This window comes from Chroicocephalus ridibundus, chromosome 5 (genome assembly GCF_963924245.1).
Source record: "Chroicocephalus ridibundus chromosome 5, bChrRid1.1, whole genome shotgun sequence".
NCBI lineage: Eukaryota > Metazoa > Chordata > Aves > Charadriiformes > Laridae > Chroicocephalus > Chroicocephalus ridibundus.
Genome location: NC_086288.1, coordinates 19920711 through 19935529, shown reverse-complemented (window position 1 = coordinate 19935529; position 14819 = coordinate 19920711). Strand labels below are relative to the sequence as shown.

At 44.4% G+C, this 14819-nt stretch overlaps 1 protein-coding gene across 3 annotated transcripts in view; it reads left to right on the top strand.

Moving 5' to 3' along the window:
- The window catches only part of AFF1 (ALF transcription elongation factor 1), a 118032-nt gene that overhangs the window by 86056 nt on the left and 17157 nt on the right, over positions 1 to 14819 (top strand). For 2 of the 3 annotated variants that reach the window (XM_063336063.1, XM_063336061.1), the window contains 5 exons: positions 3499 to 3553; positions 3685 to 3722; positions 5037 to 5193; positions 8575 to 9492; positions 12050 to 12147. In XM_063336063.1, the coding sequence (XP_063192133.1) occupies positions 3499 to 3553; positions 3685 to 3722; positions 5037 to 5193; positions 8575 to 9492; positions 12050 to 12147 (1266 nt within the window). The remainder of the gene's footprint in view (positions 1 to 3498; positions 3554 to 3684; positions 3723 to 5036; positions 5194 to 8574; positions 9493 to 12049; positions 12148 to 14819) is intronic. The other variant, XM_063336062.1, reaches the window with a different exon arrangement.

The following is a 14819-nucleotide window of genomic DNA, read 5'->3' as shown; positions in this document are numbered from 1 at the left end:
ATAATGTTATCTTGTTGCAAAGTGGGGTGAAGGTGAAATTTCTATAGCTTTTTTTTAATAGTATTTATATATTTCTACTTTTCTTTAGATATTTATTCCTTTCCCTATCATGTTATGTTTTCTCTTAGAAGAAAGCTTCTTAGAATTTGAGTCTGTGTAGGGTGTTTATGCATAATCACTAGAAAAGTTTTACAAGGCTAGGAAGGAGTGCCAACCAATAAATTACTTGCTCCAATAGAAAATTTTAAGTGGGTGGATAAAATAACTTGGTACTGTCCTTGTAGGTGAAAGTGGTTATCTATTAATTAGGTTAATTACAGAAATTGCTTGAAAGTCATTTTGTGTGGGCTGACATTAGTCTTTCAGGGTTAACCTGGCCAGATGGCAGCACTGGTAGCCCTGAGGGACAAAGAGAAATCTTTCCATGTCTGGAAGGCTAAGGTGTGCAAGGCAATTGCTGAACCATTAAATGCTTATCAGTTCATGTGGTATGTAAAGGTCTCATGTTACTCCACGACTACTCGTGTTCCATGGTAGGCTGCAAACTACAGACTACAAAGCTTAGTTAAAGGAAAAAAAAACAACAAAACAAACTGGCATAGTCACAATTAAGAGGAAGAGTGTCTCACCATTTTGGTTGAGATTGTAGAATTTTGCACTCGAGCTCTGTAAGATCTGTAAAACAACCCTTTTCATACTGTTCCAGCACCATGCAGAGGAGGCCTCCCTGGCTGGGAGTGTGGGATAGTGTCCTGCTGAGCAGTCAGCTACTCCCTTAATCCATTCTTTTGTTGTTCTTCCTTCTTCCACCCCAGCTTTCTCCTCCTGAATGACTTCTGGAAATTTTCATTGCACTATTAAAAATGCTAGTTTCAACTGGTCCGGGCTCTGCCTTCCTCCTCAGCTACCCTACAATCATCATCTTTATTTCAACTCTTCTCAACTGCTTGTCAAAATTCCCCTAGCACTTTAGCCAGTTTTCCAGGTGGCAGAGACAGAAGAGACATTTACTGTAGGCAAGAGTCTGGAAATACTCCTTTCTTAGCCCAAAGGTCCAGAATTGTAGATTTGGTGTGCTACGTAGCTCTGTGGTTAGCCAACATCCCCTCTCTGCTTGGTGTCCTTCTGGGCACTTCAAGAGCCAGTGCTCATCTACCAGGGACATGCGTACCCTCAATCAACAAAGGCAGCTGAAGCAGGAGGAACAGGGTGTCTTAGGTTTACATCCAAAATGGAGTCAAGCGAAATTTGCCCAAGGACTTCCTCACATGTCCGTTTTGGTTTGGCTTTGTTTTGATTTGCACCGCAGATCTTGTTTTCTTTGCTGTTCAAAGCACACGTGACTGATTGAAAATTCAGCTTCCTAGAGTAGCTCGCGTTACAAAGTGTAGCTGGCTGAAAACAAACATCGTTTGCGCTTGTTAATTAGAAGTTGAAATTCCAGTGCATCTGTGTGCCCAAATGAAGCATCCAGCTTTACAGACCATGCAGGAGTTTCCCAGATGACTTTCCTTCTTGAGTACAGCCCTGAAGTTAGCACCTGGCAGCGTTGGAATGGAAGTAGCCATTCTTTTAAAAGGGAAGATGCCAAGCTCATTCTTGGTGATGCATCTCTAACCCAGCTGGCAGAGAGGGACCAGCCTGTGCTTTTGGTGGGGTTGTTTGGCAAGTGATATTAATTTTGGTGCTGCTTCTCGCTGAAAGAGCTCTTTTAAAATATCTTTGCAGGGAGATTGGTGGTGTGTATATAAGCTGCAAATGAACAGGTCCTGCAAATGAAAACTTGGCATCTGTTAACTTCTGATCTAATGAAAGCATTAAAATTATTAAAGCAGATTTATTCTCTTGAACCAGGCTATTTAACAATTTGTTGAAACCTTGTTTTGGGGAAACTGGCTTTGTATCTCCTTGCAGAAGTATGAGTCATTTAAAGTTTTAGTGTTCCTCCTTCCTTGATCCTAAATTGAACTTAAGTACTTGCAGTGCTCATTTATGCCGATTCATTTTTATTTACCAGCAGCTCAGGTGAAAAAGGCAGTCCTTTTTATTACAAACAATAAAATCAGATTTAAAAGAAGATCTAGGTAGTGTTTCATTGCATTATTCTCTTCCCTCTAAAGGAAATGCATCTGCAGTCCACAATTCTTAAAGCAAAACAAAACAAAAAAATGAAAACACTTTCAGAACTTTTTAGCATCCCTGGAAGTTTGTTCATTATCACCTTTGAAGGATTACCTCCTCTAATGGGATAAAAAAAAAAAAAAAGAATTTATTGAGATGCCAGTAGACATTTGGCCAAACTGCCCAAAAGTGTGGAGAGTGGCTGTATTGTTGCTATTCTTCTTTTTTCCTCTTTATGTCTCAGCGGACTGGCAGTGAGCTCCAGGTCTAGCCCACAGGCGAAGTTGGTGCGTGCAGGATGGCTGCAGACTGCGTGCCATTTGCCTTCTGTAGGGAAACTCAGGGGCCTCGTTTTCCATGGTGGCGTCTCATAGCACTTCCCTTTGGTGTTTACTCTAAAAGACGCAAGAGGGGACTTCCACTGAGAAAGCGCGTGAAGGAATGCGGCAGTGGAGGCTGGGAGATGAGGATAGTCACAGAGGAATGGCAAAATCAAAATGTCTGAGCAAAGAAAGCATGTAGGTCTTCACGAGTGTAATCAGACAGAGCCTTGTGGCACCGAGAGCCTCTTCTGCATCAGAGAGAGGTGCTCAGTGCCTTTGGGGACCTTCGCAGGAGGCGTCACCTGTGCGGGAGGGCTTGGCTCTGCACTATTAGACAAAGGAGACCTTTGGGGTTTCTTCCTGCTGTCCTGCTCCATGGAAAGAGCAGATTTGTCACTTCTGATTTGTGGGATTGTTTTTTGTTGCGAGACTGTGGCCAGCTTCAGCTCGATGTTACGGGTACCACTGAGATGTGCAGGAGCATGAAGTTCATTGTGCAGAGAAGTAGAAGATAAGCTTGATCTTGGCATTTACTTATGTATGTGTGATAAGGAACTACATAAGCAAAAGGAGAACCCCTGTGACAGAAGAAATATTTGTAGGCCCCAAGAATAGTGTAAACACGCACAGCTCCTGGTGCAGAGGTGCTGCTTTCTCCCCCTTGGGGAGCAGGCTAATAGTGTGCTGTACAAGAATCAGACTTCGTCCACCCACCTTGTTGTGTTAGTGTCCTAGTTAACATTTGTTGAGGAGACCTTCCCTCACAGAACTTAGTTTCTGTTGTCTGCAGATGGTAGCCAGTAATGCTGACCTCCATTACAAAGTGCCCTGAGATCGTTGGAAAGCAGAGTAAAATGCTTAGGTAGTATATTATCATTTTATCATCCATTCAGGTAATGATAGGGTTTAGCAGACTGAGCATGCGGGATGTTCAAAATAGGATGTGGGAGGTTGGTTTGGTTTGGCAAGTGCAAACCAACCGTGTCTTTTTCAGTGTCTGCTGCTTGAACATGTGTCTGCCTTGGCTGATGTTTATCTTCTGGTTGTCTTTCAGAATGCTCCAGGACGACCTGCAGCTCAGTGATAGTGAAGAGAGTGGTGACGACCAAGTCAGTTTTAGATGTTTTATGCACTAGGCACACAGACATCCCTTTAAATCACCACAACTTGTTGCGTTGTTCTGAGTTCCTTAAGCTAACCTTTCTTCCCCCTCTCCTCTTTGTTTTTGTGAACAAAACAGGTTGTTGAAAAGCCACCTCCTTCACTTGCACCTCCAAGGTACAGGTTTGTTCCCAAACTACTAGCTAGACCAAATAAGGAGGAAGAACCAACCTACTTTTATATGTGGGGTAGATGGGTAATCCTGTTTTCTCATGTAGATACAGGCTTTGGTTTCTAGCAACCTGAAGCCGCTGTTGAGAATTGGCTTGTGTGAGGTTTTACAGAAAGCTCCAATTAGAAATAAATAATCCAGTCCTGCTGGATTTTGCCTGTGAACCATAATTTTATTTCCCCAGCTTTTCTTCTCTTCCGCTCCACTGGTGTATATGTCAATCAATCACACTGGAGCTAGTCGGATTTTCAATGGTAGTAGTAGTGATGGGCGAGGTGTAAGTCCAGTTTTGGTTTGAAAGGAAGCCCAAAACAGCCAAGCAGGTGAAGAACAGAAAAGGGTTAGGTAGAGTCATTGAGGCTATTTCAGCTCTTCCTGATAAGGCAGGTGGTTGTAAGCAGTTCCTGCCGTGTATTGTTAGTCAGAAGCAACATCCAAGGTAGACTAAACAACCATGTGCCAGCATTAGAGGAAGAAAAGTGGAGAAGCCCGGAACTTTTCCTAGAGGAAAGCACTGACATACATTTTTGGCTTGATACCTATATTCTTCAAGCACAGGGTAATGGTCTACAAAGTCAGGCTTGCAGAAGGGCGTGCCAGTTCTTGGCATGATCTGTGGCTCTGCAAGCTCTTGAAATAGAGTGTTCTCACGTTATCAGTCTGGAAGAGCAAGAAGCTTGCTTTCATATCATACAAATGTGTTGATCCTTTATGTGGAAAACAGTTTTCAAAGTAAAAAAAAATCAACATTTTCATTTCATAAGCCCATTTCAAAACAAAAAGAAGCTGTGCGTAAAAGTCATGGCTCTCCCTCTGTTCTATCCACTCCTGTTGTCAGTGCTGGAGGAAGAGACTTTTGAATAGGGGAGGGTGCTGCAAAAAAAGCTGCTGCTTGACATGGCTGTTAAGGAAACAGTTACAGCACCTTGACCAAGTAACACAGATGAAGTGAAAACTTAAGGGGAAGAATACAAAAAAGAGAAACCATCCTGGAATGTATGTTTCTGTCTTGTAGCAGTGAGGTCTTGTTTATGTATTTACCTGACGGGGTTGGAGTTGAAGGTTTTATTATTTCCAGAGGTTTTTTATTCTTGTGCTTTGTCTTTTGAGTATGGCAGTGTATTCCTTTGGCCTTCTCCCCTCTCCTCTCAGTGCCAAAACATGGGGTTCCGGTTTTATTTTTGAATTGTGACATGTCAATAGAATAAGTAACCCTCACCCATGCTGCTTTCTAATTTTATCTCATGGTGGCCTTGCAGTGCCCTCCAGTCCCAGCCCAAGAGTGTGGCATCAGCACATTCCAGCAGCCCAGAGTCAGGGAGCACCAGTGACTCAGACAGTTCTTCGGACTCGGAGACGGAGAGCAACTCGAGTGACAGTGAAGCAAACGAGCCTCCGAGAGCATCAGCGCCTGAGGTGAATAATAAAATAAAATGTAGAGGCTGCTTACTACAGTCTCCTGCCTCAGACTCTCTGCTGTCTGGGTGCAATCAGGACAGGAGACCTGAAATACCGTCATCATTCAGGTGTCCCCTTGACATCTTTGCTGCATCATCAGACTTTTCCTGCCCTTTTTTTCCCTTCTAGAGTTTGTCAGTTAAATAACCCTTAGTGACAGCATCATTAGACTTTTACATGCCTGACCCTGAAGTGTTCCCCCTTCTCCTTTGGCATCATTGTCTAGCAGTCCTGGAGGAATTAGTGCCTTCACTGGGGAGGCACAAGCAAGGTCCAGGTGAGAAGCATGGCTCGTCTGGGGTGTTTGGGGCCCACCTCTGCCCGTGCAGCTTGTGGGTGCAGAGGCTATGGGCTGCTTCAGGGTGAGACCAGTTTCCTGATAAGTTAAGAGGAGCCGCTGCCTCCCTGCAGCTCCTCTGTGTTAGTGACAGATTCAGCTCCTCCCCGATTGCAGCTGAAGTGATCAGACCTGCAGGAAGGGCTGGAATGTGCTTAGACTCGCTTCTGTTGAATTTGGCTCAGATAGTGCTGCACTGGCATTTCTGAGGCTTTTATTGGGAAAAGCAGACAAACAGAACTTGGTGCCTTAAAGTTTCATAATTGAGACCATACATTTTTTAAAAATCTGCTGCAGAAGTGCTCATGTCCCGTGGTTTCAAACAGTTCCTCCAGCTTGCAAAACATTCTCAGGCCAGTGGAAGTGCATGGTTATATCCTGTGGACCACAGCTGATGTAAACCAACGTGCTGACAATTTTGAGGTGCTCTCACAAAGCCCAGAAACCTTGTAATTTAGTTCTCCCTGTATTCCCCAGCCCTAGCTTTCCTTTCTTTTACCTCAGAAGCACATGAACAGGTAGAATTTTCTGTGCAGAAAGCTAGCTTTGAGAAGGCATATCTTTTCATCTCACACCTAATACACTTTGCCCTCTGTGTGGGTGTCTTTGAAAGGAAACAGATGTTATACTTCTCTTTTACCAAATCCTGCCTGCTTTGTTCTGAAAATACTGGATTGTAAGATCCTTCTTGCTCTAGAGAAGTCCTAGCTATTTGCCATTGACCCGTTTTATCCTTTTTTATTCAGCAAACTGTTTATTTATGGTGCTCAAAGAGCAAGTTAGTGCACATGGCCCATTTGTTTCCAGTCAATTCTTCATACGCAAAAGCACAGACTTTAAGACCTCGAGGCAATAGTTCCTCTTTTTTTTTTTTTTTTTCTCCCCCAAAAAAGTCTCTTACTATCCTTTGTGTTTGGAAAACTTAATGAAAACCCATATGATTGTGTAGGTCAGAAACAATATAACCAATGGTAGAAGGTGCTAGAGAAGAATCAGAGTATGCTGCTGTCTGACAGCTACCTACATTATAAACTCAATTTACTAGGTCTTTTGGCCGTGGTTTTTAGTGTATTTAAAGAAAATGCTCTTCAGTGGCTGATAAGTTAAAATTCTAATAAAAAAAGCCCAGATTTGTGTTATCTGAAAAGTATGATGGATTTTGTGTTTTAATTTTACTTACAGACCCATGGTAAAACCAAACTGTTTTTTAAACCAGATTTCTGGATTGACTCGCTCGAATACAGTTGAAGACTTGTCTTGTTTATCCGCATCTTCAACAGTGAGTTGAGTCTGGATAGAGAAGAAAATCACAGCAGAAGGGATTTATTAGTCTTGGAAAACCTTTCATGTACTAGGCTTTCTCTTTTTGTGAAAGAGTTGTGGCTCTTCTTGGAAGTTGTGACTGGGGAGAATAGGTGAGGGAGGGAGTGTAACTGTGCTCTGATGGTGCCCAAATAATGAGCTATGCCTTTGAGTGACGCTGAGACATATGTGGTCTTTTCAGAATGGGCCCCAGAGAATCATGCCTCTGACTTGCAGCTTCTGTTGTCTTTTTTAGGGTTAGTTGGGTGTGCTCTTCTCGTAATTTGTCAGACTACTGTTAGATTAGGCAGAGCTTGTAGCAACCACATTATGTTATCTGACTGTGTGTCCTGGTTTGAGATAAAACAAAACCAATTTTCTTTTTCAGAAACTTTTCTTTTCAATTTAGTCTCTTCTAGCTGAATGCACTCTCTGAAATTAATGGTACATTCTTCGAACAGTGTCTGCTTCTGGCAGTGATAAAGTTTGATGTTTGTAGTTAATACTAAAGAATGGTATGCAGAGAGGCTCTTGCTTATAACTATTCCTGTGACAACCAAGGTAAAATAACTTTGTTATGTTCTAAGTTGGAGGGTTGGAAGCGGAAGAGCATAGAGGTGTTGCACCTGCAGGGAGGAGCGTCAGGGCATGTGACCCAAAACTGACCAACAGGATATTACATCCCATCTGCCCCACGCTCGGTATAAAAGCTGAGGGACCAAGGGGTCAAGTTTTACTTTTCTTCGATGGCTGGCATCCGAGGAGGACTCTGGCCTTTGATCCCAATCCGTGTGTTCCTGAATCCGGTTTCTGTGTGCTGCTGAGCGTAGCCTGGGATTTCCCCAGTGCTGGCTGGTGTCATGATTGTCATCCTGGGAGTTCAATATTGGTTTTGTATATATTAGTATATATTTCATTATTTTCTTATTAATATTATTATATTTTCTTGTTAGTATTTCATTAATGCTGTTTTCGGGTTTTTTCAACCCATATTCTCTCTCCCTTCTTCTTCTAGGGAGGGGTTAATAGAAAACGTCTGTTGTTCATTTAGTAGCCAGCCCAGCCTAACCCATGACACTGTGACTCCAGAGGCCTTTGGACCTTGCTTGACCTCGAGGAGAGCGAGCATTGGGTTGTATAGGCAGAGGACTCGAAAAAGGCTGGACTTGATGTGCTAGCCATACAATTCCTTTTGGTAAATGGTTTTCATTTGGTTAAACCGCAGGAGCCTGGCAGCCTGCCTGTCGGACTTCAATGAGATGTGATAGCCAGCAAAGCTCCTGGTCCATTTTGAAAGCAGTGCTGTGTGCAAATAAATTTCCAAAAGCATTGTGAGGACAGCACCTAATCCATTTTTACAGATGCGCCTTTTTTTATATGTTGTCTGATTGTGCAACAGTGTTGATTAGTGGCAAACTAAGGTGAAGCTTTCATGTAGACTGGTCTTTTACTGAGTGACAGGTAGGGCTAGCAGAGATCCAAGGAGTGCTGTGCAACACGTTTGACTGATCCTGTGCAAAAACAAGGTCTATGTTTCTGAAGTAGGTGTCGATGTGCACACACTAGAGCAACCCCACTGTCTCGTGCTCTTTCAGGCTCTTTAAGAGGAAATTCTACTGGGTTCTGGTAACCTGTGCTAGGGTGGAAATAGCCCATAAAGGCATCAGTCTTGCATCCTTTCTTTCTCTTTTTATCTGCAGCCTGACCCACCAACTTCTAATAAGTGGCAGCTCGACAATTGGCTGACCAAGGTGAACCCACCAGCAGTGCCAACAGAAAGCCTCAGCGAAATCACTCATGGGGATGGATGCGAGGAGGGCAAGGAGCAGGGGCAGGGCATCAGCAGCAATTCCTCCCACCAGCATGCTGAGCCGAGGGAGCCTCATCACAAGAGCTCTGGACGAGTGGCCAGGGCTCCTCAGGACACTCATCTTTCGACGAAACACACTTGCCAGAAGTCTCCTGTGCACGCCGAGGAGCACTTGCCCAGGCAGACTGTGGGTATCAAAAAGCCCAGCAAGGCCCTGGTGCATGAGGGGCCCAAGGGAGGCCTGAAGGTGGAGAGTGACACTGGTCCTTTTGAGGTCAGAGACCAGGCTTCCAGAGACAAGCCAAAAGTCAAAACGAAAGGGAAGCCAAAATCCAGTGACAGAAAAGACCTGAAGCCGGCACTGCAAGAGCCCCCTGAGAACAGAAAGCACAAGAGCTCCCAACAGGCCAATGCCAAACCCTTGTTGGACCCCAAGCTCATGAGAGACATTTTGCTTGGCAGTGCCCAGGAGCATCTCGCTCTCAGTCCCCTTCCTCAAGGCCAGGGCACAACCCCCACCAGGACTAGTGGCCACAGACCTGCTGCCATGGGCAGAGAGGATTTTCACAAGGAGAAACTTCCCTTGCCTATCAGGGAGAAGAAGTTGCTCTCACCAGTGACAGACTTCCCCACCCCCCAGTCCCTCATGGTGAAAATAGACCTTCCTCTCTTGTCAAGAGTCCCCCAGCCCCCTGGAAAAGGCAGTCACCAGAAGAGAGCAGAGGCCAAAGAACTCCCTGGTGAAAGGAAAAAGGACTTGGAGAGGAAAACCACAGATACTCCCGACAAGTCCCTTCAAAAGAGGAAGGTGAGAGGTAGAGGTGGATGTGGGCTTGTACAAGGACCAAGGTGGTGTTTGAAAAACCCGTGTGGAGAGTTCACTTCTGTTTCATAGTTTGGGAGTCGACCCATTACGCTCCTCCTGTAAAGGTGTTATCCAACTTATAAAGGGAATGTGTATCATAACTGTCCACAGATGTTTGTTGGTCACAAATCCCCTGCTGTAAGCCTTGTAAGCTGTCTAACAGATGCATTGGTGTTTTAAAACATATTTTGCTGTGTTTTCTTGAAATACTAGTTTTCTCAGACAACAAAACCCCAGCCCTCCTATGCCAGAGGAGCTTTTGGCAGCGGGCTGTGTCAGCTTGTGGCTGGCCAGCCCTCTGGTAGCATCTGCGGGTTTCTCTGGCTTTCAACCCCAGCAGAGCTTTGTAGGGATGCGGTGCCCCCTGCCCCTGCAACCCCTTTAAAAGCAGCATGGTATCTCAAGCACCTCCCAGACTGTGCATTCATCTGTGTGATCCATTTAATGACTGTTGTGGGTGAGCACCTTGCCTGCAGTTTGTGGGGATGCCCAGAGGGAGAACCAACCCGGGCCACCCCAATCTGTGGCTTTCAGTTTTGGCCACGTATGCACCTCCTGCTGCCTTTAATCATGCAACCTCAGCCTGAGTAGTGTAGTCTTTTCTTGTGTGGACTTATTTATTTCCATGAAATGGTTGTGAACGCTTGCTTCTGCAAGGAGGAATGAATTCTGCAGGTGTGACCTGTTATTACTAGGGGTGATGGCAGCAGCCCCATGCCTTTTGCTTTTCCATAAATGCAGACTTTTGACTGAACCAGGCTCTCACACTGATAGTAACAACCATCACTAAACCCCGCTTCGGATCTCAGTGCTTGGGTAAATACATAGAAACTTCCTCAATTTTCCCTGGAGTTCCTGTGGTGCTAGCAGTGATGCTAACACTTAAAAGATGCATTTGTCCAGCTTCAGCTATAATAGTTGCTTTTCCTTGAATTGCAAGACAGACCTTTCTTTAACTGAGATGGTAGTAGCTCACAAGTGGTTTTTGGAAGCTAACTCCCGAAGGGGACTGTGAATATACTTCCAGCCAACTGGTTCAGCTGCACAGAGAGTTGGCTGCAGGCCTCATGGTGAATGGGTATTCACTGTGGATATTTCAATGACAGCATACCTTTTTTGGTCCTCCTCATGGAGCAGGTGGCTTAACATGTGTAGGTGAATAACCTTGGTTCCCACATGGGTTTCTTTTAGTCTTGTCGTTTTCTGAGCTTCCCATAGTTGTGGGGGAGAATTGAGAAGAGCAGGGAAATGGTGAAGAAACTTGAGAGAGCCCAGCAGTCCCCCTCTTGCAGAGCAGCGGGAGAAGGGTAAACAGGCAGTAAATCTGTCACTTCTCCTGTTGTCTCAAAGAGCTGAGAGAGGAGCTATTTGATGTTAGACGCGTCTTCCCTTGCTGTCTGAGTGTCTGATTGCAGGAAAACCCACCTCAGAGCCTCGACATCTGTATTATGTCAGCATGCATCAGTGTCCTTGGAGGCTCAGGCTTCATTGTGACCAGTTAGGTCAGGTACAGCTGTCAGACATCTTTTGTGGCAGTGTGGAGCTCAACCTGAGAAACAGTTTAAGGACGTGATCTAGGCACTGGAGCCTTGCCCTGAGCACACTGCCAGAGGTAGACTCTGTGCCGAGCGCAACCTACTGACTCCATCACAGTGACATAAACCTGGACGTACTCTTGGGAGAGAGAAAGTCCTGGGATGCTTTTGGCTGCCACCGGGCACACTATGGGTAACGCTGGCTGATAAGTGTAGGTTTTTTTACATTTTCTTGGCTTGTCGCAAATTATTCTGAAGCTTTTTATTCAGGCGGGCTGATGGTTTGCACGCTTTGTAGTGTTAAGACCTATGGAGTGCAATTAGAAGGTATTATTTATTACCTCTCTGCCTTACTGGTTCCTGTTCTTCTGGAAGACAATGGCAGCAATTTTAACTGACTGCTTAAAATTTTACCTATATCAGATTCTTGTTAACAAAACCCAAAATCCCTGCACATCTGGGGAATCTGAGTGATCTAACTCTCCTGTGAATGCAGTTTTTTCCTTCCCTTTCAAAAGGCGTACCACAAAACACAGTTGCTTGCAGTTCGTGACTTTGCCAGGAGGAATTTGAATACATTTACGTACAATTCATACTGAGTAGGAGAAAAAAACCCCACCCAGAACAGAGGAAATGCTAATTTTTAGCAATGGGCGTGCCTTAATTTTGATTACTATTGGTGACAAGAGTTTTAGCAGCTCCATCCCTGCCATTACAAAATAATTAATCTATTCAAGCACAAGTAGATAAAATGTCATTTTAGGATATTTGTCAGTGAGCCTGAAATCTATATCCACTCGGCTTTGGGTTTCCACTTTGTTGGTTCCAGTATCTTCTCTGTTCTCTTTTTAACTGGAATCAATCAAACTTAGGTGTGTTGGTCTGCACTTTACATGAACTTTCAAAACCTGAGTGTCTGAATGACTTTTTTTTCCTTTTTTTTTTTTTTCCTTTCTTCCTGTTAGAGGGAAGTGGAGAAGGAGATTGATAGGAAGAAAATGAAATCAGAAAAAGAAACAAAATCATTGCAGTCTTCAGCTAACAAAGACTCCAATAAATTGAAGTGAGTATACAGTGGTGGGATGGCAGAAAGATACATAAACCTGAGTCTTTCTTAAAAAGGTTAAGGTGAAGAACTGTATTGCCTGTCCTTATGAGTTTGCTTGTAACATAATGTGCTTTCTGAAAATTGATCTGGTGCAGATTTGTCTCGACTTCCTGGAACCAGCCCTGTGGCTATGGGAATGTAATTTATTCACCTTTTTATTTGTTGCAGATGTGAAGTGAAACTTGGGAGTCGCCTATCTTCCTCTCCCTTCTTAATGCTGAGGATTATGGTTCTAATCATTCAAGCATAACCTGATGTTTCAGGGGCTGGTCATCCTCCCATACTTGGTTTACACTGCTGCAAAAGTGTTGAATGTTGTGGCGTTTGTCATGATTTCTAACAATTGAGATGGGAATGAAAACTTCACCTTTTTAAACACAAACTTGTCCATCCTGCAGCTTGTGTTGCTGCATGCTCTGATCCATATATTACATGTAGCTCAAAAAAGTCTGTTTCTTTCAGACCAGATGCAGGAAACAAATTTGTGCAAAAAAAATATCTTACATTACTTGAGTTGCAAACAGTGTGGTAGACTTGCCTGCCTGTGGGATGCAGGAGTCGCATCCCCTTCTCCAAACTTCAGTGGTGGTAATCTGTCAGTAGATGATTGCCCTAAATGTTCTGGGAGGTGGCAGTTGTTCTGTGGGGAGTAACGTATGCTTGCTCTGCATGAACAGGAGTCTTAGGGGATGGCAAGAGAACTTGCCATCTAGTTGAAGATGTCCCTGCTCATTGCGGGGGGGGTGTGTGTGAACTAGATGACCTTTAAAGGTCCCTTTAAACCCAAACTATTCTATGATTCTAGGCGAGCAAGACTTGAGAGTTCAAGTATCAATTACTTCTGCTTTCCTTAGAAATGGAACTAGCCTTAAATTCTTTTTTAAAGGGAGTTGGACTAGATGATCTTTAAAAGTCCCCTCCAACCCAAACCATTCCATGATTCTATGAACTTCTTCTTTGCCCATGTCTTGCTCATTCTGGGTTCTGTTGCATACTTACTTTGGGAAGTTTGTGCTCTCACTGCATGGGAAGCGGCAGAAAGCTTTTTATCAGATTCACAATACTATGCGTGCGTTTAAAGCTCTTAGTCTTTGTGAGGTGAGAAGATGATGTGAACACATTTTGCACGTGCAGAAACTGAGGTGCAGACAAATTGAGTTGCTGCTCAGACTCCCACTGCAAATAGGTAAAATAACTGAAAGCGAGGCCTGGAAGTTGTGACTCTCCTTCCCATGACTGAGCAATCATGTCCACAGCAGAGAGAGTTCCGGCAGCCTCTTGGGAAAGGGTATTGTACTAAGTGTAACTGAATGTCCCTAAATTTTGACTTGGCGATCATGGCTGTTTTCTTAATTGGACAGGTCCTGATGAAAGAAAAAAGTCAGGTGTTAATGCTGATACTGTCTGCTCCCTCAGCTGCTTTTGCTGTCACTGCTTACAGGCTCTGAATAGCACTTGCTGGCTGCTGGTGCACATGGTGTCTGTGCAGGTGGGACCTGTCTTCTCCCAGCTGAGAACAGAGGTGAACGTGATAGATATTGCAGAGCTCTCTTTTGTCACCTTGCTGCCGTGCGAGGCTGCTAAACTTAGATGCTCCGGAAGCACATGTATATGCACCTCTCCCTTTCTCTAACCAAACCAAGATGCCGCAGTGCCAGTAGGCTTTTTGCTGTGACTGGCCCAAATTTGTATAGGGGTGAAACATGCAAAGCCCAGCCCAGAAAACAGATCTGTATGTATAGGTGGGTAGGGAACACTTCCCTTTTCCACTAAAATCATCCTGTTGTCTTTGTCTTTTTTTGTATGTGACCTGTCAGACACACAACCAGCGTGCCTTTTGAATCATGACTCTGTCTGGAATTTCAGGTGACCTTTATGGCCAGGAATTTCTCATTTATTCCAGCATAGCATTTGCAGCGCTTCTGGTAGATCTGCTGAAACTTAACCCATAATTTGTATACCAGCCTACTGCCAGTGTTTTGGCTAGGTCTTTGCTAGAGCAAAGACTTCCAAGAGCATGGCTTCAAATGGGCAGTGTTCCTGAGAGGGGAGGCTTGTGCATCAGTCATGGGCTGCTGCATTCATTTCCCGCTTCACTGTGGCTTGAATTTGAGGTATTGACTTGGATTGGTATGTAGCATTGAGGTTTGTGTTCTGACAATATGAGCAAACTGCTTTTCTGCAGAGAAAACACTGTCGTACTCTAAAAGCACTGAGATGTTGGGGCTAACATTTAGTTGGGTGAAGCAATTTTTTTCAGCTGTGGTCATAATGGAAGGGCTTTAATTGTGGGGGGAGTGGGAAGGATAGGATGCATTTTTGGAGAGAGAGGGCTCCGGATCAGGTCAGGGGATGCTGCTGTGCTCTGTAAAGTGGTCCTCTCTGAAGCAATACCAAGGTAGCGAAGCTGGGGAGCATGTGTACAGTGAGGAGGGACTGTACCGTGGGAAAAGTGGGTTGTGGAAGAGGGGAGAGGCCTGTCCCACGCACAGCAGAATGAAGCAAGATGTGCAATGTCACGCTTCAGTCTTCTCAGTGGGTTTCACTTAATTTCCTCCTCTTCTGATGTTGCAGTCCATGAGTTGGGATTCACTGTTCAGTGTTTTCCGGGAAAATTTGAGAAGCTG